General features: G+C 37.9%; 1 protein-coding gene across 3 annotated transcripts in view; it reads left to right on the forward strand.

Moving 5' to 3' along the window:
- The window catches only part of plekhm3 (pleckstrin homology domain containing, family M, member 3), a 63956-nt gene that overhangs the window by 35884 nt on the left and 3033 nt on the right, over window positions 1-25039 (forward strand). For all 3 annotated transcript variants that reach the window (XM_030125651.1, XM_030125652.1, XM_030125653.1), the window contains exons 4-7: window positions 561-706; window positions 1453-1646; window positions 12867-12930; window positions 21547-21704. In XM_030125651.1, coding sequence (XP_029981511.1) covers window positions 561-706; window positions 1453-1646; window positions 12867-12930; window positions 21547-21704 — 562 coding nt within the window. The remainder of the gene's footprint in view (window positions 1-560; window positions 707-1452; window positions 1647-12866; window positions 12931-21546; window positions 21705-25039) is intronic.

Consider the following 25039-nt stretch of genomic DNA (forward strand, 5'->3'; position numbering starts at 1 on the left):
TCACAGCACTTCCAGAGCAGAGTTCTGGCAGGTTTTTATGCTAAAACTGTTCTTCTAAAACCAGTTTTTGAGACTAACACACACACACACACACACACACACACACACAGGAAAACTGGTTTTGGAGCTGCACTGATACTTTGCTAGTCTAGAACCAAGCTGGCATCAGTGGCTGGGATAGGGTTATTTTGATGAGATCAACTCAAATTTTGTGACCACTATAAAAATACAGTCGGAGTTAGAGTTTAGGATCTTGTACCTGTACAAAAGAAGAAAAATCTAAGCTTCTGTGTGGACATGAAAGCAAAGCAGCAGTGGTCCTTGGAGGAGTGATGGGGAATCTTCCAAGTGAAGTTCAGTCACATAGTGTATGTAACAGATTTTACTGTGAATGATAATAACAGAAGTAGTGGATCTGTAATTAACATTGTCTGATTTCTGTTTTCATCAAGAGATGTCGAGCAGCAAAAGTTACGTTGTATGCATTTAATCTGCAGAATGTGTTTGTGCTCCATGTATCATTCTCTGTTGGTTTTCTAAACAGTTTTGTGCGTCTGCAGGTTGTCAGCGTCCAGTGGGACTGTCCAGGGGAAAGGCCAAAGTCTGTTACTACAGTGGATGGTATTACTGTCAGAGCTGCCATCAGGATAACTCCTTCCTCATCCCAGCACGCCTGCTGCACAACTGGGACACCAACAAGCACAAGGTGGGGAAGTAAATGAAAACACACATCAATAATACACAATCAGTAGCATAGAAATTCTGCACTTTCTTACTCTGGGTCTTCTAAAAACATACTAAGTTGCTTGTTGTAAGACAACAGACATTGTATGTGCCTTGTTAAGGTTAATTCACATTATTATCTCCGTAGGAACATTCAGTCTCTGTATTTTACCCATCCTTATACACACAAAATGTCTAGCATTATCAGTTATCATTAGCATATTGCACACATTAGGAACAGTTAGCTACCACTGAAGGCACTCGGGGACCAGCTTCAGATCAACATCAGTTCCATGGGTATGCACCTGTTTTTTAAGGTGAGAGGAAAGTGGACATAGCCTTTGACTTCAGAAGCTTCTAGTGTTGAGATGGAAGTGTTAACCACTACACTATTGTGTGGTTCCAGTTTCCTCACAACCGACAGATAATCAGGAAAGCCATGTTGTAGTTGGTTTGGTTTATATTCTTATATCATCTTAAAATACCAATTTTCCATCAGTAACAGTATTTAAATAGAAAGAAAAGCTCTTGACTTTTAGTTTTTGGTAAAACAACAAATGCAGTAGATGAATCACTAGACTCACTAGAAATACCTGTTATTAGTAAGTGCAATGCAATGAACATAAAGATCTGAATGGGCCACATAAGGCACTGGTAATGAAATAATTGTTGACTATGAGAAAATGAGTGTTTTCCTGGTTTAAACAGTGCATATATGTGTCTCCACAGGTGTCGAAACAGGCCAAGGAGTTCCTGGAGTTTGTGTATGAGGAACCCCTGCTGGACGTCCAACAGCTCAACCCTTGTCTGTACGAGCACTGTGAGCCTCTGAGCACAGTGCTGCGTCTCCGCCAGCAGCTCCAGTCGTTGCGGGCCTACCTGTTCAGCTGCCGGGCAACTGTTGCCGAGGATCTCAGACGAAGGTAGGCAGACTGACAAAGATGTAATGTATGTCTGTAGCAGTTTTCTAAAGGAGTCTGCTGCACTTCTTAACTTGGAGCCGTGAACACGAGGCTCATTCACACATGTTCAGGTAAACCAGTGTGTCAAACTCCTTTTAGTTCAGGGGCCACATTCAGCCCAATATGATCTGAAGTGGGTCGAACCACTAAAGTAATAACAGTGAAAAAAACTATAATTACATTATGAGAATGTTTATATCAGCAGTTTCCTTAAAAATGTGAATAACATTAACAACCTGAAAATTCTTCAGGAATTGAAATGGGTTGTAGAAATCCACTCGATATTTGCCGGAATTAATATAGAGATAGTTTTGCAGCACCTGGAGGGTTGAAATTCAAAGTTGATGATACTAGTAGGGTCCAAATACACAAATAAATCTACCAAAGACTAATAAAAGTGGGTTTAGCAAAATATGACCCCTTCAAGTATATTGCACTGCTTTGTTTGTAGTGTTTAATGTCACCATTATCCTTTACAAACAATGGGAAAGACTTCATTATGTTCGTAGTGTTGGCTCCTCCCACCCTTTGTTAGAGGTATTCTATTGTACGCTTTAGGGTGAAAAATGTATACATGAAAAAACAAAGACGATCTTTCACAGACTGATAAATTGGTATTTGCATTCCATTGTGGATTTCCCCAAAACTTAAACACATAAAATCAAAGAACACACACACATATTATCTTCCTCAGTTAATGAACGCACTGTTCTCATCTCCAAATAGAATGTGAGTTTATGTGTGTATACTGTATTACCATAACTTTGATCTGCAGGCTTTACTATGTGTACATACACTGCATATACATAAAAATTTGACCCTGTGTGAGTGTGTTCACGTCTGACTGTTTATGTGAGGGGGGGGTCCCGCATTGAAAGCCTCGTCTCAGAGCTGATGGATGCTCTTTTTGCCCCAGCACAGGTCACTAATACATCCTGATTCATCTATGCATTTTTTAAGGTAAAGGTAAAGACTTAAATCTAAGAATTACTTTTTCACTTGTAGAATGAACTTTTGTAGATTTTATCTTTTTTTCAGAATGCATATCGTTAGTTTCTTTTGCTGCATGTTATAAATACCTTCCCTTGCCGCATATTGCTTCTAAAATAAGACACTAGGACAGCACAAAAAGCAGTTTTTATGGCAGTAACATGTTGATATTTTAGTGTGATTTTTAGCAGAATTAACAGGCCTGAACCACTGGTCATAAGATCCCGTGCTACATGGAGTTGTTCCTCATTGCAGAGTGGAGCAGCATCATTGCGTTCTGTGTTTACTTTTGTCCCATTAGCGAGTGCTAGCTAGTGCCCCGCCACTTCCAAACAGTGCAGGATTGATGAGGGCCGTGGCACTAAAACCTTCCCTAAGTCATCAGTCTATTTCAAAAGAGGAAAGGGGAAGATGCATTTGAGCACAGAGCTACAGACACACAGTTGCACACACACGACCACATGAGACGCTGAAGGCTTTAAGTCGGAAACCGCCATTTTGACCTTAACAGTGAACTCAGACTTATGACGCTGGGACATATGAGGATGTTGCAGAGGAGACGTATAGTGAATAGAATAGAATAGAATAGAATAGAATAGAATAGAATAGAATAGAATAGAATAGAATAGACTTTATTGTTATTGCAAAATACCTTTGTACATTGCAACGAAATTTGGTTTTACATTGTGTAAAGTGCTCAAGTAAGTTAAACACATCAATTAAAAATTCAAGAATAAAGTATAAGTATAAAATGATTAAGTAAAACAGACAATACAAGTGTAAAAAAACAGCTGTATAATTTTTTTTTTAACATATGCTGTAGAAAATGACACACACACATTATTAATGCATTGGACTCAGTATGCAAATATAGATAGATAGATAGATAGATAGATAGATAGATAGATAGATAGATAGATAGATAGATAGATAGATACATACATACATACATACATACATACATACATACATACATACATACATACATACATACATACATGCATACATGCATACATAGATACATACATACATAGATACATACATAGATACATACATACAGACATACAGACATACATACATACATACATACATACATACATACATACATAAATAAATAAATAATGAATCCCGAGGGAAATTCAAGTATTCAGTAGCTTTTAATGCAGCACACCAACACAAAAAACTGACAGACCAAAAAAGGTGGCTTTAGTAACCAGGCTGGCATTAACGTTAGTATATATGATCTAAAAAAACCTGCTAAAGAACTTACTCTGAAAAAGCTTCCTGTACAATACTGTAAATAAAGACTTCTGATTGTATTTACACATTTCAGGGCACAGTGATTGTGTGTGTTTTAGGTAAAATGGGTCGTACGATGTCGTGACTTATAGCAGCAGAGTGCAATTACATTATAAGTAACATAAGTGATTGTGTGGGCCTTAGAGTATTTATTTATTTATTTAATTTGTTTATTTGAGGAGGACAGTGCATGTTAATGAACACTCAGTACAAATGAAAAAACATTACTTTGTGTAGATATGGCAGATTTCGCTGGGAGCTATTTTCCATCCATAGTCATCAACATTTAATGACAGACTAACATACAAACAAGACAATACAGTTTATACAGCACATTACTATATAAAAGTGTACATCATACAGTACATTGTTAATACAATAAATACAGTATAAAACTGCCAAGAAGAATAACTATTAAGATGGAAAAGAAATGCTAATCAGACGTTACAGGTGTTCACACATTTGATGAGATTTTACCATTTTTAGCTCTTTTTTAAATGTAGAAAAGGTGGAGATTTCTCAAATAGCTGTTGGGAGACTATTCCAGCTCTCATTTCCTATAACAGAGAAGGTGTTTTGACCTGTTTTAGTTCATCTGAACGGCACCTCACAGTCCCCTTTAAAAACAGATCTTGTGCACAAATTATTGTCTCTTCGTCTAATAAATTCCTCCAGGGGTGGGGGGGCTAACCACGGAGGGACTTATAGATAGGACAGATGAGTTTGAACAATTTGAAGTTTTCAAAACTTAGATATTTTTCAAGAATTGTACAGTGGCAATAAAAGCAGTTTTCTGTCATGTTTGTGTTTTGTTTTTTTTTTCCACTTCTCACACCATACCCACCTGTTCAAAGTTCTTCACCAGACCTACATAATATGAGGAAACCGCCATGTGATAACATTGTTCTATTGACTTACTTTATAACCACCATATAACGTATAACCACCACAAATAAGAACATGTGGTGACGGGGTGGAGAAATGACACATTTTAAAAGAAAGGAGTGATATTATAATGCACTTTAGTGAAATACCCACATACCTGCTTGTGTTTCTTTTAGGAGCATTAAACATAACCAATTTTAGTTCACAGGCTGATAGACCATGAGTTATTGTGAAGGCGCTGTGTCCATCGTCTCCGTTGTCTTCTCTTATTAGCAATTTCTTCAAACATCAAACTTCTCTGGTAAAACTACTGGTTGGATTCATTTCAAGTTGTATGTGTAGCTTCCTTGGTACAGTGTCTACAAAGTTTGTTCACCTTTTGGAGATATTTATATTTTTGAATTTTTACAGATTTTTTATTATTATTTTTTTTAAATATTAAAAATTGTCCTTTACTTATAATGGGCCATATTTTCATGGCTTATAACATGTAAATGGTTACAGATATCAGTATACTTACTATTGAGCACTGATAGGAAGTCATATATGGACTTTCATTTGGATTCATGACCTTTGACCTTGAGTAACCTTGAAGGTCCAAACCCATTGTTTACATTTCAACAATGGTCTTCTTCGAAACTACTGGTTGGATTCATTAGAAGTTTTATATGTAGCTTCATTGGAACAATGTCTACAAAAGTTGTTCAAATTTGTGAGATATTTAGATTTTTGAATGTTTGACGATTTTCTGAAATATTAAAAATTTCCCTTTACTTATAATGAGCCATATTTTGATGGCTGGAATTGCCTGTAAATGGTTCCAGATATCAGTATAGTTACTACTGAGCACTGACATGAAGTCATATATGGACTTTCATTTAATTAGTTGAGTTCTCCTCCAGTGAAAGTACCACCCACTTCTATTGGAAGATTGATCTGCTGCATCCAGACCACAGGACTCTTAACATAGCAGCAGAACCTGACAACCTCACAATTTCAACTTGTTATTCATCCTTGATAGAACATTGGTCTTAGTTTTAAACATTTGAATAATTTTCTCATGCATCTGTTGACAAACTGCAGATCCTCAGCCCATTACAAGAGTTTTCCTGGATGCTGCATTTGTATTAAAGCATAATATCATGTTATTTTTTCATTATTTTAACTAATTGTGAGCTCCAAATTGCCACTGTTCCAATATTTTCTTGAATGTGTTATAGCCTGAATGTGAAGAATGAATGCACTGTACATTTATAAATGAAATGAAGTTGACCAAGCAAAATATGGTTTTTATATTAGGTTCATACTGTCTACACTGAAATACAACTCAAAGTAAAAATATCACTGATTTATTTTGTCAGACTTCAAATAAAAGTGACTCCTGCTGTCTTAAGTATGACACATGCTCTTTGCCATAGCTGAGCAAATAAACTCTCTGCTAAAATTAAAACCTTATTATGTAGTGTATGGTTTCATCTGTCTGTCAAAATGAAGGATATTTTCTTCTACAATGGTTTAGATTCAGTTCAGTTCTGCACTAAAGGTCAGCAGTTTTGGATAGAGAAATTTAATCTAAAAATTTGCTGTAATTTTACTGAATGTCACAGAGATCTATTCATGAAGTGGCAATGCAAAATGATACACAGATGAGTTCACATACTGTAGCCAGCTGATATGCTGTATGTGTGGAGATGCCAACTGTCAACAACTGTAGTCTAAAGGAGTCAAAGGCATCTTTACTGATGCCAAATAGTTATAATTCTCTCTCTGATTTTACCACCTCAGTCTCATAAAGCGTTTGAGATAAAACTTTATTTCAGAACTTCAGTCGAAGGAAAACACCATGAGAATAGCAGAGGTTAAAATGGTTGCTAGGATGTTACCAGGAGATTAAAGGTGTGTGCTGTGCTGTATGACAGGGTTGTATGTGTTTATTGATCTTAAAGCTGCAGTCAGAGTAAACATGGTCTGGTGAAATGTACCCACATGGTGTGACCAAAGGCAGGATGGTACAAGAAGCAATTTAGCAACAGCAGTAGTCCAAAACACTGCTTTGTCAATAATTTACTGTCTTTTATGTCTCTGACCATGCAGTGATCTCTCTTCTCTGCAAAAACTGTCCTAACTGTTCTAAAATATAAACATAAACCAGTGTCTAAACGAGTCAGATTCAGTGCTGTTGTATTTTGTTGATAAGCAATTTTTGCAAAGTGGTGATGTGAGTGAGTACAGCATCAAATTTATCTCAGCCAACTTGAACAATAAACAAAATCTTCAAGTGTCTTATCTAAATTATAACCAAAAATGTTCATTTCAAATGAATAAAACTGAATTGAAAGCCGTTACAGCAGCTGCCACTGTGTGATCTTGGCTCGTGCTGTGTTAAATCCAATTTCTTTTACTGCTTTATGTTTTACTGTCCTTAGCTTTGAGTTCAGAATTTGCACAGTATATTAGAGAAAACACAGTATGGTTCTGACTCTGGTGTTTAAACATCAGGATGATAGTTTTATTGTGTACAGGAAACAATAAAGAAATCCTAATCTGGCTACTGTGGATGTAAATTATTTTCACACAAAAACAGCTTTTCAAACTTTTGACTGTACAATGCAGACATATATCCCATCACCTTCCTAAAATTTTAAAAAATTCAAAAATGTTGTCATATTTTTCAGGAAACGTAAAACCTTAACCAGGCCTGAGTCACACTTGACATAATGCAGTTATCTCACAGAGTAGATTCACATGATACGTTCAACTGAGAATGTGATTTTACCAGCGGTGGTCAGCACCAGGAGGACATGATTTAGGCAAAAAAGTCATTTTTGTCAAAATAGTATTTCAGGGGGGTGACGATTAATAAGTGTTATTAGGTGTTTTGATGTTCAATCCTGAGGCCACCAAGCCGGCTACTTCCCACTCCCTGACTGTACGTAGAATTTTGTCCTATTTACAATATGAACAAAGTTGGTGAAAAAAGCAGCTGACATTGGAGCAAAAACATTTATCAACAGCAGCAAAACTCAATACCTCAGTACCTGTTCGGAACCTCAGCAGTATATTCCATGGGTATGCTTCACATGGGTCAGCAGCAAGGTTATTATCGTTAACGAAAACTAATGAAATGACAAAACTGGAATTGAAAGAACATTTTCGTTAACTGAAATAAATAAAAACTATACTTAAAAGAAAAAATAATAACTAACTGAAACTCTATTGTGTGCTTACAAAACTAAAATGTATAAAAAATATGGATAAAATTCCCTTTGTTTTTGTCTTTGTCAATGTCGGATTGATATGAAATCGATTTATTTCCACCATACAGCACTTCACGGTCTGTCACTTCTCATCGCTTGTCATTTAGAGTCATCTTCTCATCCCCACTCCACCTGGCAACATGGAGACTAAAGTTGGGAGAAAGCAACAGAGTCCTGTTTGGGATTTATTTGAATACAACAACGAGGAAGATAACAGATATGAAAAAACTAAAACTAAGCATTTAGGAAAAAATGAAAACTAATAAAAAGTAGCAAACCTGCTCTAAAAACTAATGAAAACTAACTGAATTAGAGAAAAAAAAGTCAAAACGAAATAAAACTAAACTATAATGAAAAATCCCAAACTATTATAACCTTGGTCAGCAGGGCTTTGGGTTTTAATTGTAATTAGGTGTTTTGACCCTGTTATATTTGTTTTCAGCTCTATTCTTATTGTGTTTACAACAATTCCTTCATGTAAATGTGCTTGTGACACTAAAGTTCTTACCATTATCTTGCATCTTCTGAAAAACTGTGTCAACACTTCTCTGACAGTTGTGTCAACAGAAAATGAACATTACAAGCCTGACGACACATGGGAAATATATTCCACATATATTATTTAGGTTTGTGTTAGACCGCCGTGTGTATCCTCGTGTAACCTGCGTAAACATACACATATATCTGCAGGACTTCCTATATTTGCTGGTTCACACACACTTACTCAACTTGGACCCTCCTTCTGTACACGGTCACAATCTCTGAGTGGTAACCGAACACACACTTTTAATCAAAGGTGTGTCTGGAAAATTTACAATCAGGTCTAATCCGCATATATTCAGATGGTGCTTTACCCTGTGCTGTGTATTTGCTGTTTGTAATCTAATCCTAATATGTGTCAGCTCTTAAGTACTTCTATCAAGATCAGTACACACTTGTAGGGTGTGTTCATCTGGCGCTGACTAACAACAGCCTGTACATGTGTGTGAGAGTCGGTGTCGGTGTGTTTCAGCGTGCATTTTCCACTGAATGCCACGTTGGTAACCATTGGTTACATGCCAAACATAGTGGTTTATCAGTGGTGCCTATCACAGCGAGGTGTCTGGATCACACATACGACACATGCACACACATACTGTATATGAACACACACATACTTATGTTTTGGTCACTCATCACAGCTTAGACGGGATTTAACATGGAGCCATCCATCTTAGTGGTCTGATAGGAGCTCTGACACACACAAATGCACACACTCTTCACTCTGTTTGCGTTTGGTGAAATAACGCTGGAAGATGGAATATTACTGGCTCTACATTAACATTCATTATTTACACGAGGCTGAAAGATTGGTGGTTAAACATTAAGTCACTCAGTGTAATGTTCATGTGTAAGTACACAATGTGCTCATATTTATAGATTAGCAAGACTGAACCTGTGCTGTGTAGTGGCAATTTAGAGCCAGACTCACGTTCAAGCATGCAAATTTAGATTCTACACTAATTGTGCATCCCAATCGTGTGGAAATAGGGTCATCAGTCATCTTGTACTGACATTAATTCATTACTTTAATAGCTTAAAGCAGGAGTGGATTTAACACCACCAGTCTAGTTTTATCACTTCAAGATCGTCTTCTGTTCTCTTGGAAGAACACAAAAAGGCTGTAACAACACACTCACCAGTCACTTAATTAGCTAATACTGGGTTGGATGCTCTTTTCCCTTCAGAACTACCATAATTCTTCAAGGCGTTGATTCAACAAGATACCGGAAACATTCCTCTGAGGTTTTGGCCCAAGTTGACGTGGCATGCATCACGCAGTTGCTGATTTGTTGGCTGCACATCAGTGTTGCAAATCTCCCATTACACCACATCCCAAAGGTGCACCATTGGATTGTACACCACTGAGTCACTGAACATGTTCAAGAAACCAGTTTGAAATGAGCTTTGTGTTGCACATAATCCTGCTAGAAGTGGATCAGTATATGAGTACACTGTGGTCATGAAGGGACGGACATGGTCACCACTAATAATGATAGCACTGGTCTACAAGTAATGAATAAAAGTAGTTAAACTTTACCAAATTTGAGTCACTAATAAAGATAAGTTAAGTCAAAATTGCTAGTTGGTTACAGTTTCTAAGATGGAGCCTTTGGCCAAAATTATCAAAATACGAAGCTTGTGGAAATGAAATGAAGAATGAATGAGTTTTGGGTGAACAGAATGCGGAACACTGTGAGTGTAGTCCACCAATCAGCGTTCTCCAGCGCACAGCCCTACCCCTGAGAATTCTGGGTAATCTGACAAGTATTACCTCCCTACCAGGAACTTCTTTGGGAAAGTTCGGTTGCGAGGGAAAGATTTTTACCCGGGTAATTTAGATGGAAACGCACCCGGGTTTTTCAGAGTTCAGGGTAATACTCAAAGTTCCTGCGGTGGAAAAGGGCCTAATGTTTGTTTCAGAGCTACCAGATCTACCTCAAAACACTGTCTGCACATTATAATACATTCACTTTACAGGTTCTTTGTAGTGGAACATTTGTAAGAAGACTTCCAGTTGCAGGTTTGATTGGTCGAGTTGCAGGTTTGATGGGTCGAGTTGCAGCAAGAAAGCCATTGCTGAGACTTCAGAACAAGAAAAAGAGGCTTGCCTGGGCCATGAAACACCGCCAGTGGACTACTGAAGACTGGAAGAAGGTGTTATGGACTGATCAAACCTGCAACTGGAGTCTTCTCTTCACAGTTGAAACTGAGACTGCCTTACTCCGACCACTATTGAGCTGTGCTTGAAACTGTTGTCCTGTGAGTCGCCTATCACGCAAGCTGTTGACTCTCAGAAACTTGTCTTCAGATTCTGTTGTGTCTTTGGCTCTGCCAGACCTCTTCCTGTCAGCATTTCCCCCAGTTTCTGAGTGCCTTTGGATGGTGAAGGAAACTGGACTTACTGACACCTTGACTTTCTTGGCAATTTCACTGTAGGAAAGACCTACATTTTTAAGTGTTCTGATGGTCTGTCTCTCTTCTATCGTTAATTGCCTTTTCCTCACCATTTTTATAGTAACACACTACTTTCTGCAGTACAATACTGTTCAAATAATGATCACAACGGTATGGTACCAAAGTGTGTTCCAACACTACTTTTATGCAGACAGAGGGGGTTGGAAGGAATTAAGAAACATTAGGACACCTGTAGGAATTGGTAGCACCAACTTTCAAGGCTTGATTAACCTCCATTGCTGCAGAACTGCTTTAAGTTGTTAACCCATTTCTTGTTCGCCTTTTTGTATAATTCTGAAATGTACATTATTTTTCAGTTTTGTTTAACCTTACCTTTTTTTTTTATACCTCTGGCAGTTCACCACTTACCTTTGTACCATTTCAAGCTGTTCATTGGACTTGAACTGCTTGAATTTCAATACAAAACTGGAAAAATTGGGGTGTTCTAAAACTTTTGGCCGGTAGTGTATATGTGCAATAACACAATATCATATATTGAAAACATGAGCTAACCAGCACTTTTGCCATTTGTTTTTTGATTCATCTTATTAAAGTGCTTAAGATTTAGCACTTTTTTTGCCCATCTAATGTCTGAAGCAGATATTTTCTAAGAAATTGTAGAGCATTGTAGACTGTGGCATTAAAATTACGCTTAAGTGGTACTAAGGAGCCAAAGGCTTGTCAAGAAAATATCCTTACACCATTACAAGATGGTGAGATGGATCTATATTTCAAATTCTGTCCTGCCACAGCAGGATGGTCACAGCAGGATTTGAGTCATCATACCAGGTTGTCCAAACATCTGTTGTCAAATTGTGTGAATGGCAGTTTCAGGTTCCTGTTCTTCGCTGAAACCCGTTGTAATCTTCTGCTGCTGTTGCTCATCTTCTTCAATGCTCAATGAGTTGTGTTTTTAGAGATGCTCATCTACATACCTCAGCTGTAAATGGTGGTTATTTGATTTGCTGACACCTTTCTGTCAGTTTGAACCAGTCTGGCCATTCATCAACAAGGTATTTTCACTCAAGAGAACTGTCATTCAGTGGACATTTTTATTTTTCAGACTTTTCTTTGTAAACCTTAGAGATGGTTGTGTGTGAAAATCCTGAAAATTCTGAAATACTCAAACCAGCCTGTCCAACTACCATGTCATGTTCAAAGTCACTTAAATCACCATTCTTCTCTTTTTTGTAGATCATTTTAACCATGTCTAAATGTCTGAACACAATCAGCTGCTGCCATGTGATTGGATTATTTTTGCGTTAATGTTGAACAGGTTTGCCTAATATGGGTTCAAGGCAATGGTCCAGCAGTTTATCTCATGTTGTGATGGCCAGACAGTGATGAAGAGCAAATAATTAAAGTTATAAATAGCTTTTACCTATATACTACATAGTTTACTTTACTTTTTTATAGAATTGCACTAACTACTGTGGCTGGAGGCATTATGTTTTTGTATAATCTGTCCATCCATCCCATTCCTGTGACAAATTTCACAGGAATGATGATGATTCACTGGAATGAGTATTTTCGTGACCATAATTTGACTGAAGTTGGCAAACTGCAAGGTGATAATTCAAGTTTGTTTGTTTTTTTTAAGTTTTTTTTTCCTGCTTTGGTGACAATATAGATAATATCTTTTTCCTTCAATTTGTTAAAATGATGTAAATTGAGGGGCAATAACTGTTAAGATTATTTTGATAAAAACACATTCAAATATCTGCATTAAATGTGTTTGTAATGTGTCTTACAGGATCTTCCCCAGGGAATACCTACTACAGCACATTCACCTGTACTCCATGGCCGACCTGCAGCAGGTACAAACACTCGCAGAATGCAGTAACATTTTCACACATCTGAGTTTTCATAAAGGGGTTCAAAAAGTCACCTGGTATATAAACATTTACAATTAAGGTCAGCTTTAGGCAATGATTAGACTGTAATTTTTAGGACAGGGAGTCTCAATCTGTATAGGTGAGTTGTAACTTGCATTTCAGATTCTTACGTATAGCAATTAATATATTATTAACCCTTTATAGGGCACTCATAGAAATACTCTGCAATTCAACATTTCCACCTTAGTGTGTTATTGGGGGACCTAACAAGACTTTATTACTTTTGTGAAATTTTTCAAAATTTTTTACTGTCATGTTGAAAATCAAGGTTAATGAAGTTACCATATTTGGTTTCTTACCCATAAGTGGCAAAAAATAAATATATATATATATATATATATATATATATATATACATATATATATATATATATATAAAAAACCAAGAAGTATATACTAAAAAAATACAAGAAAAACCCATATTTGGCTCCCTACCTGTAAGTGGCAAAAAAAAAAAAAAAAAATCCAAGAAGTAAATATAAAAAAAATACAAGAAAAGCACATGTAAGTTGAAAAGAGGATGTATTTTAGAACATTAGAACATCGCTTTTAGAACTTTAGAACATCAGTGCTGATCCAGACACCTGTCCACATCCACATTATTCCTTTGAACATCATTCCTTACATTAGTACCATTACTTCATGGTACATAACAAATCAGGTACACTGTTCATGCAGAGGTGGACCTTACAGACCCTGTAGACCACATTGACTCACTGTAAGTGCTGCTGTCACTGTCTTGTAATGTGTGCCAAAATGACCAAAAATAGTTACTTGCCTGATGAACGGTTAAGGACACATTACACACTAAAGGATAACAAAAAATTGTAAAAACTTTAATGAAGAGGGGAGATATGTAACAGTTTAGATCCACAGATGGAAAATGCATGGACCAACTCAGCTGTATGTTACTTCCACAGAATGGTAGAACTGGTGCATTTGCTGGAAGGTGCTTTTGAGACACATGTTTTAAGGTTTTTATGAAAGCAGGATCTCCCTCGCTGAGTAGAGATCAGAAAAAAGGAAACACATCCTGGCCTTTCAGTGGTTCACAGTCTAGTTGTTGAACGGAGTTGGGGGGTCAGAGGAAAGCGACCGAATGACTGAAAAGTTCTTTTGTTTGTCATTATGTTCATTATGTTGTACCCTGCCCCATTTTTTTTCTTTCATCCCTCTCTGACTCAGAGCTTGGCCACAGACTCTCACGGTGAAAGAGACCCTCCTCCCTCCTCCTCTTCCTCCTCCCTCCTCCTCCTCCTCCTCCACTCCCACACTGTGTCTCTCTGCTCCACTAATTGGTCACATTCAGAATCAACAGGCAGAAAAACAAAGCGTGACATCCCTCCATTCTTCCCAACATCCCCATGGCCTCACACACGCTCAGCACCCATGTGTGTTACATATGTGTGTGTGCGCCTTTCACTCTCTCTTTCCACGCTAAACACTATGACTTACTCAAACTGACCATTTAGTACAAATACAGACAATGGGTGAGCTCGGTAGAGTCTGCACAGCCCCCCCCCCCACACACACACACATCCCCCCACACCCCTCTTTTCTCTCTCTCTCTCCCCCCTCCTCTTGGAGATTCTCAAGCACTCTGCTTCTTAATTGGTTTTCCATATTAACAAGCTTGTTTCTTTTGATTCACCTCCTGAATAAAATGACGCTCTTAATCAACATGGCTTTTTTTGTTCCAGCTCAGAGGTCAGTAAAGGCTAAACTCCCTTCGCTAAACCCTGGTCCACACTACTCCATTCAGCTCCTGACAAACAGTCGCCTCCCCATATCCCCTATTAGCACACAGTTCATTTTGCTCCAACCATATGTGTTTATCTAAGACCTTTCTACCCCTGATCCTCCTCTAGTTTTAAGGATGGTTTACAATGACGACTAAAGTAGCAGCGGTGATCATCGTTCTCACAGTGTCTCCTCTACATGTGTCTTCAGTCAGAATCCTGAACATTCACGGACACATGGATGGATTTCCAGTTTTTTTCATCAAGGGATGGTTATGATAGTCAGATAGGATTACCACGTAAAATAAGGATTTCATGAGAACCATTGAGAAAATAGAGTGCAAAACAAACTGGATGTTTAAACCATTACTTGCTAACCATGTTATGATTTTACAAGAGTTTTATTTATTTATTTATTTATTTATTTATAATATGGAAACGATACAAGCTTCCTGATTGCTACTAATTGACGTCTTTGCACAACGTAATATAGAAACGAAAATTCAAGGAAGCATAAAATGATAATACATACAAAAAAGAAAAAGAAAAAATACTCATATTCGAAAAGGAGTGAGAAGAAGCATAGCTAAGTTTTAATCTAGCATTTTAACTTTTTAGACATTTAGACTATTATCATTTAGTTTAACCTACTGTTTAATTTGGCCAGTGTTAAATTTTTTATATCTACTGTATGTACTTATCTATGTGTACATATGTGTGTGCTTGTGTGTATAAACTCAATATTTTTGATAACTATTCAATGTGGAAAAGTATATGCTCAACTTCTAATATTTTTAATTGCTTTCCTTATGGTTTTACTGTATTACTGCCTCTTGTAGCAGAAATTTGATCATTTTAATCACTATTTTCTGTTGCTAAATATTTTAACTGTAATCGCTACATGTTCCATGCATTTAACCAGCTAGTTTAACTATTAAGCCAAACATGCAGCAGTTTAGCATTTACTTGCTGTTACAGTTTTTTTTAAATCATTTATCCATTATATTAACAGCTTCAAAAATCCATTCATTTGCCTTTTGTGGCGTGTCTCTTTTACCTTTCATGGCTTTTAAACTAGTTGTTATAAGGTTTTGGCTTCACATGTAGCATTTTATCATTTAGTTTGGAAAATGTTTCACCCATAAAGTATCTGGGATAGGCTCCAGCAGCCTCCGTGACCCTAGTGAGGATAAAGTGGGTTCAGATAATTAATGAATGTTTCAGTTATTTATTCAAACATTTATCTGCTTGGTTATGTATTTTATCCTACAGAAAATAAACTCTTACTAGTGTGTGAACGCACATTGCCAATGTTATAAGCTCAAGTGTAGCTTAGATTAATATGAAATGTGATCTGAAAGTCACTATTAAACATGCAAAAGTATCCAGTAATTAGTACAGTATTTGTTTCCATCAAAGTAAATACATGATTTATTTGGGCATGGTTCCATCATATTAATGTTTCTTTTAGTCAATGAAACTGGATATTTAAACTATACAATAATTTAGTGCAGTTTTTAAGACTTTCAGACTTCTATTTTCCTTACATTTCACATTTTATATTTACTCGAGCCTTATGTTTCTGTTGTTTGTCCCTAATTTCAACTACTGAGGTGAGACTGTCACCTCATCTACTTTTCAGTTTGTGATCACTTTTAGTTGTTTTTCCTTCTAAACACATATTTGAAGGTTAATATATCTTTACCAAATCACTATTAAAACTGGCCTTAGCTGTCACAGAAGTGTCCCTCTAGTACATATACCTCTGCATGGGTATGGTTAAATAACTGAATCTGGCATGTGCAATGCATTGTGCATTAGCTTTTTTTTTTTTTTAAAGAAGCAATATAATTAAAAATGCTACTTCAGTAACAAATAGACGGAACATTTGGTTCACCTGGAAAGTGTCAGATAAAAGTGCATATTAGTTTTAAAACAAAGCTGTGTTGCTGACGTCTCCATTTGTGATAAACTGCTGAAGAATTTGGGGAACCCCGCGATCGACCACACTTCACTGTGCATACAATAACAACCAACGTACATAAAGTTGTGTGAGCAGAGTGTGTTATCCAAACAGAGCTCACCCTGCTCCATGTAATCCCAGCTGGCTTTCTCATTCCTCAATGGAGCTGTGTGTGTCTGTGTGTGTGTGAGACAGATACTGAGAGAGGAGGGCAGGCGAGCGGCTGTTAAACAGCAGTTTTAGGGGATTAGGAGGTTTTGGAGCACAAAGACTCTGCATGGTACAGAGAAAGAGGCTGAACTGGAGGGGGAGGAGTTTTAGAGGATGGATGGAGGGAGTGGATGGAGGTGAAGAGTGTGTGTGTGGTGTGTGTATGGGATCGTATTGTGAGTGCAGTCCTGTCAACGTATTCTAACTTAATTTAAATATAATTCAGTTAGCTTTAATCGTCTGCCTTTGCTTTGCTCACTTGCCAGTTTTGTGACTGTTAGCAGAGACTCATTTTTGTTTTTCCCACATGATTCAGTGCCTCTAATAATGCATAATTTACCTCAATTAAGTCAAGTCAGAAGTTTACGTTAAATTAGCTTCAGTGGTTTTAGGATTTGTGGTGGTCTCAGATGGATTTGCTGGGAAACTTAAATATTGAGCCCCGTTAAATTGTAGATGGGATCACTAAATTTAGCTGTTTGATCCCCCAGTGGCTGTAAGTATGTGCAGATTTTGCTGTAGTCGTGTCAGTAGATTTCACCCTCAGGGGATCATCAGTATGACGGATTTATCCCCTAAGCTTCAATAATGTTTCTACACTGTAGATGACACACTACCAGCATTGACATTATGTGTAGAATCCACATGTTGTAGAGTTTTTCATTCCTTAAGAACCTACTTGACTGCCATGTTTGTTGCATTTGTACCAAAGTACAGAACAGTAACATTTTCACGTAGTTCCTTTTAATACAGAAGGAGAAAAAGGAACGCTGACCATCAGTCTGAGTCAGTTGTAAAACTTTAACATCAAGTGTTACTGAGTGAAAACTAGTTAACTCCCAAGTAGAGAGACAAGAGGAGTAAGAAGCATGGCTTTTTTGTAAGAAAAACTTTTCTTTCCTCTTTCCTATCCTTTATTTCATGCCTTTACTTTATCTCGCTCCTCCCATGTTGGGAACTGCTGGCTGTAGGGACTATTCATGCATTTTGTTGAATCCACATGCCAGTAAACAGTGTTCTGCAGGCAGATATCGCTGCTACCCAGTGGACCCCGAGAGACCTGTCAGCAGCCTGTCTGCACTCAGGGCTGCCATCAGGATTTGGCTCCGCTTAGGCCTTTTTCACCAGAGCTGTTTGAAAACCATTTCGATGCTAGTCTAATCTTGAGCTGTCTTTGCCAAAAGAGCCGGCTCTCAGCCAGGAGGAAGTTGGGAATGACCAGCAAGACCAACTCAAACTTTGTGACCAGCGTTTCTGAAAATGCTGGACTAGTCTTACAGCCTGTCCACACGACAACGAAATTATGTCAATCCACAAAAGTTTAATATCATTTCGGCTTTTTTTCCACATGCATTGTCGATGCAGTGAAATGGTATATTTTGAGAACAGGTTCCAGAGCAGAAAAATTTCACAATGCCGTCCTCGCATTACCGTATGGATAAGTAAAATGCCACTTTTTGGAAACGATGACACCATACCACGTGACTAGAAGAAAACCCTCAACGTAACATCTGGTAACAACAACAACTATGGCGTATTATGGAGTTGTGTTTGTGCTTCAGACGCTACAAATTTTATTAGAACTACTACAACAAAACCTGGTAATGATGTATCAACACGACAACCAGCGGAGACACATAAATAGATATACGCATCAGATACTTGTAAATCCACCACGATGTCCTGCTAGAAGGGTGACCCGGACCCTGCATTCTTCTGTGATTTTAGTGTATCCTGTGGCTCTGTCTGTGTTTGTGTACAGCGGCACATGTATTAAACCATTATAACCCAGTTTCCCATTGCCATCTGGACGGTGATATTTTTTAAACGATATGTGTATGGACGTGAAATTTTTAGAATCCACAAAAGAAGAATACCACGAGCGTTATCATCTGGACGTAGCCTTATTTGGATGTCAACATAGGCAAGTGCAACACTGATGCAGAAACAATTTACTGGTGTGAATGAAGTGCTAGCATTGCTGAAAAATCGCATACTTAGACCCGACCAGTACTAGTACCAATCCACAGTAGCACTGGCTTCACTGGAGGAAAGGGGTAGTTGTTGCCCTTTTTGGATGTGAACATTCAAATTTAATGAGAACACGCCCAGAAGAAAAAGAATTAAAGTTAGAAGTACTAAAGGTGGTCCCAGTGCTAGTTTGATGTAGCTAATAAAATGGTCTTTGAGTATTTATAGCCTACAGTAAAAGCAGCTATATATCAACTACAAAAAAAACTAATTTAAAAAGTCAGTGAAAAAAATGACAAATGGAGAGAATCAGTTGTGATATCATACTTCTAAGGAAGTTTATAATAAATAGCTTCTATGCTTTATGCACACACTTCAGGATAGATTAGATTTCTTCGAATTATCCAATCCCTGTTTTCATCTGTCCATTTACTTCTGTCACTCTCATTTGTCCGTCTTTCTGCGTGTCCCTCCAGAGTTCCAGTTAGCCACCCTGCGCTGTGCTGCCAGCCGTTTGATTCTGCCCAGTCCAATTATAGAGGGCCTTAATTACTGAGCCTGTCAGCCTCCGTCAGGAGAACCATTCGTCATGTGGACTGGGCTGGACCAGACTGAGCAGGGCTGCTTGGCTTTACTGTGGGCTGCTGCCGGGCAGAGGGGACACATGCATTCAGCCCATCAGAGTACCTGCATGTAGTCTGTTCTGAACAACATCAGTCCTTTGTACTTCAGATTATTCTTCCTAACACACAGAAAGATGTTTGATCAGGGACATTGTGGATTTTTGTTGTAAAGCAACCCATTTTTTGCGTCTTAAATCACCAGAAATCTATGAATTTCCGATGCTTGAATCTTGTAAGGCCTTTTTTAAACTACAAAATAACATCTATTTTTTATTCACAGATAAATTAAACTGTGCTAATCTGCTTCATGATGACTGTTTGGATGTAGTTTAATCACATTTGATTAGCAGTGACCAAATATTTGACCAGCTATCAACAATCTCTTAATCAAATGCCATCACTCCTAACTGAATCAAAAGTACATGTTTTTTCTAAAGATGATGATTAGAGTCATCTGCTGGGGTTTGTTGGTGAGCTAATGCTAAATGCTATTGTACTAATTCAGTAAAACAGTAAACTTCATCAAGAACTGTTTAAGAAAGTCCTCTTACAGTTTTGTTAGTGGAATGTTTTAACCTTAGCTACAGTGGAGTTGGGAAGAAATGTATTTTATTGAGAATAGTAATAACTGATAAACAGAAACTCTAAAAGTTCAGCTTAGCCGATTGAGCATGCTGTCATCCATGTACATCTGTGGAATGAAAATGTACCCCAGAAAAAAATTACTTTAAGAGAGAATTTCAGTATAATTCTGTGAGAGCTGGGGCCCTCAGTGGGATTAGAACTTGACTCACTGGCTTCATTTTGGAACTGAGGTCCTCGCCCCTTCATGAAAACCACCAAAGTACAAACTTACAGCTTCAAACTGGACCATAAACCACTGGTTAACACAACATTGGCTACATCCACTAACTGTGTTTCATGGACTATGGTTCAGACCTGAAACTTTTAGATGCATTCACATGAAATGCGATATTTCAGGACTGCTTTGAGAAAATTTCTCCAAATTTGGCACAGATCTTCCCTTGGATGTAAGGATGAAGTAACCTTATTTTGGTCGCCAAAGCTCACAGACTAAATTTTCCATGTGTGCTGATGCTACTTGTTATAGTTATCAGTTAACTAAAAGTCACTAATTGTAATTAGTGACCTCACCTCATTGAACTTGGGATGTGGATGTTTTTTTTCTGCATTTCAATCTACAGCTTTTGTTTTCTTGTTTAGATTTATGTCAAAGAAATAGAATGAGTAATGTTAAAGTACTGTGTTTCCTCAGTGTGTGGGTTCTTCCTCCTCTTCCCATCTCATGTCCTCCTCTCATCCTCCTGGTCGAACAAACAGCATGAAGGAGGTTATAATTGGGAGGTCCTGAGCTCTGCCAGGTGGAACCACTTGTATCTGAATACAGGCTCTCGCTCGCTCTCAAGATCTCTCTCGTATATTCATTCTCATACTTCGTACTCTGTCTCTGGTACAGTCTCCCTCTCTGTGCTTGTAACTATCTTTTTAATGCCGTTGGACAGAAAGCTTTGAGATCATATTGAGATTTTATTTCTGGGAGATTCTCCACATTTCCTGTCCCTCTGAGTCACGTATTGTCTATTCACTGCAGTACACCAGTAAAACCCCCTACAGACAAAACCACCCATCGGTCCTTTAAGGAACTGGCCAAGCGCTACCATTAAATGGCAAGCACTTTGTTTACTTCTTCCTCTTCTGTCATCCAGTTTTTCACCTTTGCTCAAGTCTTTCCCTTAACCCCATTTGCTATTTTGTAATAATTTTTCCTCACCAAAAAGACATTTACATTCAAACAAATATTTTTAATAACCCACAGTTTCAGTAAAAGTACCTGCTATATCTTTTTTCACCCACTGACTATCAGTAAATTAATACGAAATGATCTACTTTTATACAGGGAATGAAAACATACACTACATACACATGAATGTAAAGACAGGGCAGGCTAAGTTAGCTGTGACTTTTGTTTATTAACACCTCCTCTTTTCTTCATCTGTCCTTCACTCCTCCAGGTGATTGATGGGAAACTGGCTCCCTTCCTGGCCAAGGTGATCAAGTTTGCCAGCTCCCATGTTTTCAGCTGCAGCTTATGTCGTGAAAAAGGTTTCATCTGCGAACTCTGCCACAACGGACAGGTCATCTACCCTTTCCAGGAGAACGCCACTAGGAGGTACACGTCTAGCACTTACATAACATTTATTTGTTTAGTCAAATGTTAAAGATGGAAATAAAAATGAAATGGTCAGAGTTTTACCAAATTACCATCAGCTGAAACACTGGTGACCAAATGCACACAAAATGGATTGCATCTTCTAATTGTGCAAAGAACTGCACAGCATGTGAACCTACAATTTGTTCCATTTTAATGGTCTATTCTTAAAAGATGATAAGGTGGTGCAAACATGATCATAAACCAAAATATTTTAGGCATTTCTTTGAATTTCAGCCACAGATTTGTACCTAATGAAAACTGCAGGACCTTCAAATTGTGTGTGTTAATTGAGCAGAGATGAACACACACACAATATCATACAATCACTAACCAACTTTGATGCCTTTATAGATTTTGGTGTATATAACACTATCGACTGAAGTGGCCATCAACCCATCAGCCCTGCGATGAACTGGCGAAATGTCCAGGGTGTACCCCGCCTTCGCCCATAAGTAGCTGGGATAGGCTCCAAGCGACCCCTGTGACCCTAGTGAGGATAAAGTTGGTTCAGATAATGAATGAATAAATGAATGGCCATCAGAATAGGTTTCAGGCAGGTCTGAAGCATGGTTCATTCATGCCTTACTCTTAAAGTAACATTATGCATCACTGAATACATCTGTGATTTCACTGAAATATTAGCACTGATGATCTGTTTGGTACTTAAAACTGGATGTATGTCACTGCGTCTCTGAACTCCACAAGAGACTGTGCATAATAATGGACAGAGTGCAGCAGAGGTTACTTCATTAACAGCTGATTCCAAGATAAAGTTCATTCAATATCTGACTTAGGATTTCATACTCGATATCATTAAACAATAACTATTCAAGGATCACAAACTTGGTTTGGAGAAAGAGATAGAGACTCATCACCAGCCTCCTGCATGTGTATGATGCCAAATATGAATGTTCCCCCTTTTACAGCCATCTAAATGATACAACACGGACCCTATCTGCTGGGTATGTGGTATGAGTTACATACAACAGTGTGTCCCTAAGGTCTGGACACATAGGCAAAAATGCATAGTTTCAAGAAATAAAATTTTCAACAACATTTCATTCAGTTGGCAGACGGATCTCATGAAATTACATTGTACGTCATGCCAGTTCTTTGGCGTGATATACATACGCATTTTCGTTCTTTCGCGTGTTATTCAATGCCATTTGATCGCCTGTCAATTTGCACCAAGATCTCCAGTTCGCATATCCGTAACCGCTAACCCTAACCCTCAGTACGTGGTATTTGAGCGGCGTGAACATACTCGCGGAAAGCTTATAATGCATACAGATAGCAAGCCAATTAAAAGTGGCATGTAAAGTTATGCGATTTCAGGATATCACGTTACAATTGGAATATTAACAAATAACATCTTCAATATTTGTGATGCAAATGTTGATGGACTTTGCAAGATTCATGTGAACTCGATGCAATAACTCTACATTGCTGTCAATTTTAGCACATTCACTCTTTATGCATTCAGTCAAGTGTGTTCCATCTGTACAACTTTTCCTTTTAATGTACCCCAGAAAAAGAATTCAAGGGTGCTAAGGTCTGAAGAACGAGTAGACCAATCCACATGACCACGTCTTCCAAGCCAGTTAGAATTAGAGTTGTCATTAAGCCAATCCCTTGCCACCGTGGTGAAATGGGCAGGGGCACCATCCTGTTGGAACCACCCAGGAAGTCCTTCACATAGTCTTTCAAGTCGGGACATTAACTGGTGTCTCAACATGGCAAAATAAGTCTCACCAGTTTTATGTTCATCGAAGAAAAATGGCCCCAATACATGAGCTTTCCACAAACCACACCATAATTGAATGTGTCCAGACTTTAGGGACACCCTGTATACCTGTCTCATGTGAACCTGTTTTGCTCCTGTAAAAGCTGTGTAATCCCTTTGTGGATCTTGTCACAGGTCAGTAGTAGTAGTGTCATCTTTAAAACTCCAGTATTTAACTCCATTTATTTTGTAAAACCGACCCTGAAACTGTATCTTAGGAATTTTCATGTTTAATGAATAAAAAAGCTTTGAAAAGTACAGAAACTCACATTTAAATTGGACTGAACACCTTCACTGTTTATGAGAAACTGTGTGTGTTAGTTGAGGGGATGTACAGTTGACGTTGTCCAGAGCCCTGACACTCAGAGTGACTGACGGCAGACTGATACGAGTTCCTAGAAGTGTTGCGCACTGAGTGCTACTGCCTGTTCTACGACACGTAACACGCTGCCCATGTTGAGATGTGTTTTACGACTTGTGAAGGAAGTGTTAAGTAGTAACTGATAACAGCTATGTGTACTGTACTGACTGGAACAGAGCTGTAATGATCTACAGTTCTCAGCCTGACTTTGGACCCAGTTAATCACACGGATGGTGCAAGAAATGGGTGATTTATGAATGAAAAGAATGTATATGGATATTTGTATGCTGACATGTGTTTCCACTTCAACTTTGTCTTTTCAGGGCATCTTGAATTACCATAATATCTACATTTTTACTGACACGTTTTTTTTCTTTAATACATCTTTTTTGTCTTTTTGCAGTTTATCTGTTTTATTCATATATCCTATAGTTATGTATTTTGACAGTTGACAGCTCATTAAAAACAGCTCTACACCTCATTTTGGGTCCTGATGCTAATTTTAGTAAAGGGAGAGTTATATTATTTCAAGGGTAAATAAATACCTGAGGCTCTGGCAGTTCAATAGATGACAAAATTATACATTGTTAGAAGCTGTGGAATTTGTGATATACAGTATTTCTTCATTTTGTACAGTCCTGTCAACCCTGTATTAACCCAAGCCTTAGGTCAGTGGTTCCTAACCTTTTTTGGCTCGTGACTCCATTTTAACATCACAAATGTCTGGCGACCCCAGACATTCAAGATGCAGACATTGTTTTTTGCTATATCGCAATAGTTTGCTATACTATATTGCAAATAATTGTTAATTTTAGATGACATTTAGGCTATATAATGTATATTATTATGGACGGAGGCAGAAAAGCCAGGTGTAGATTACTGCACAAAGTGAGAATTTTATTTTCCTGGGTCAGGATATGTACAGTCAGTCCAGCTTGGATTTACAAGGCTGACAATTAATACAGAAAAACAACAACTCAAACTATGAATTATGAAAGAGCTGCAGCATCTGAAACCGACCACAATGAACATTTGAAAGATAAACAGAACCACAGTGCTTCAGTTTCAGCTTCACAGTTTGTCATGTCTTTTATGGATTGTGATTGTCTCTCTCAACTCACCACATATTTTTTACTAGTAAGGTTTTTT

This window comes from Sphaeramia orbicularis, chromosome 21 (assembly GCF_902148855.1).
Source record: "Sphaeramia orbicularis chromosome 21, fSphaOr1.1, whole genome shotgun sequence".
Taxonomy (NCBI): Eukaryota; Metazoa; Chordata; class Actinopteri; order Kurtiformes; family Apogonidae; genus Sphaeramia; species Sphaeramia orbicularis.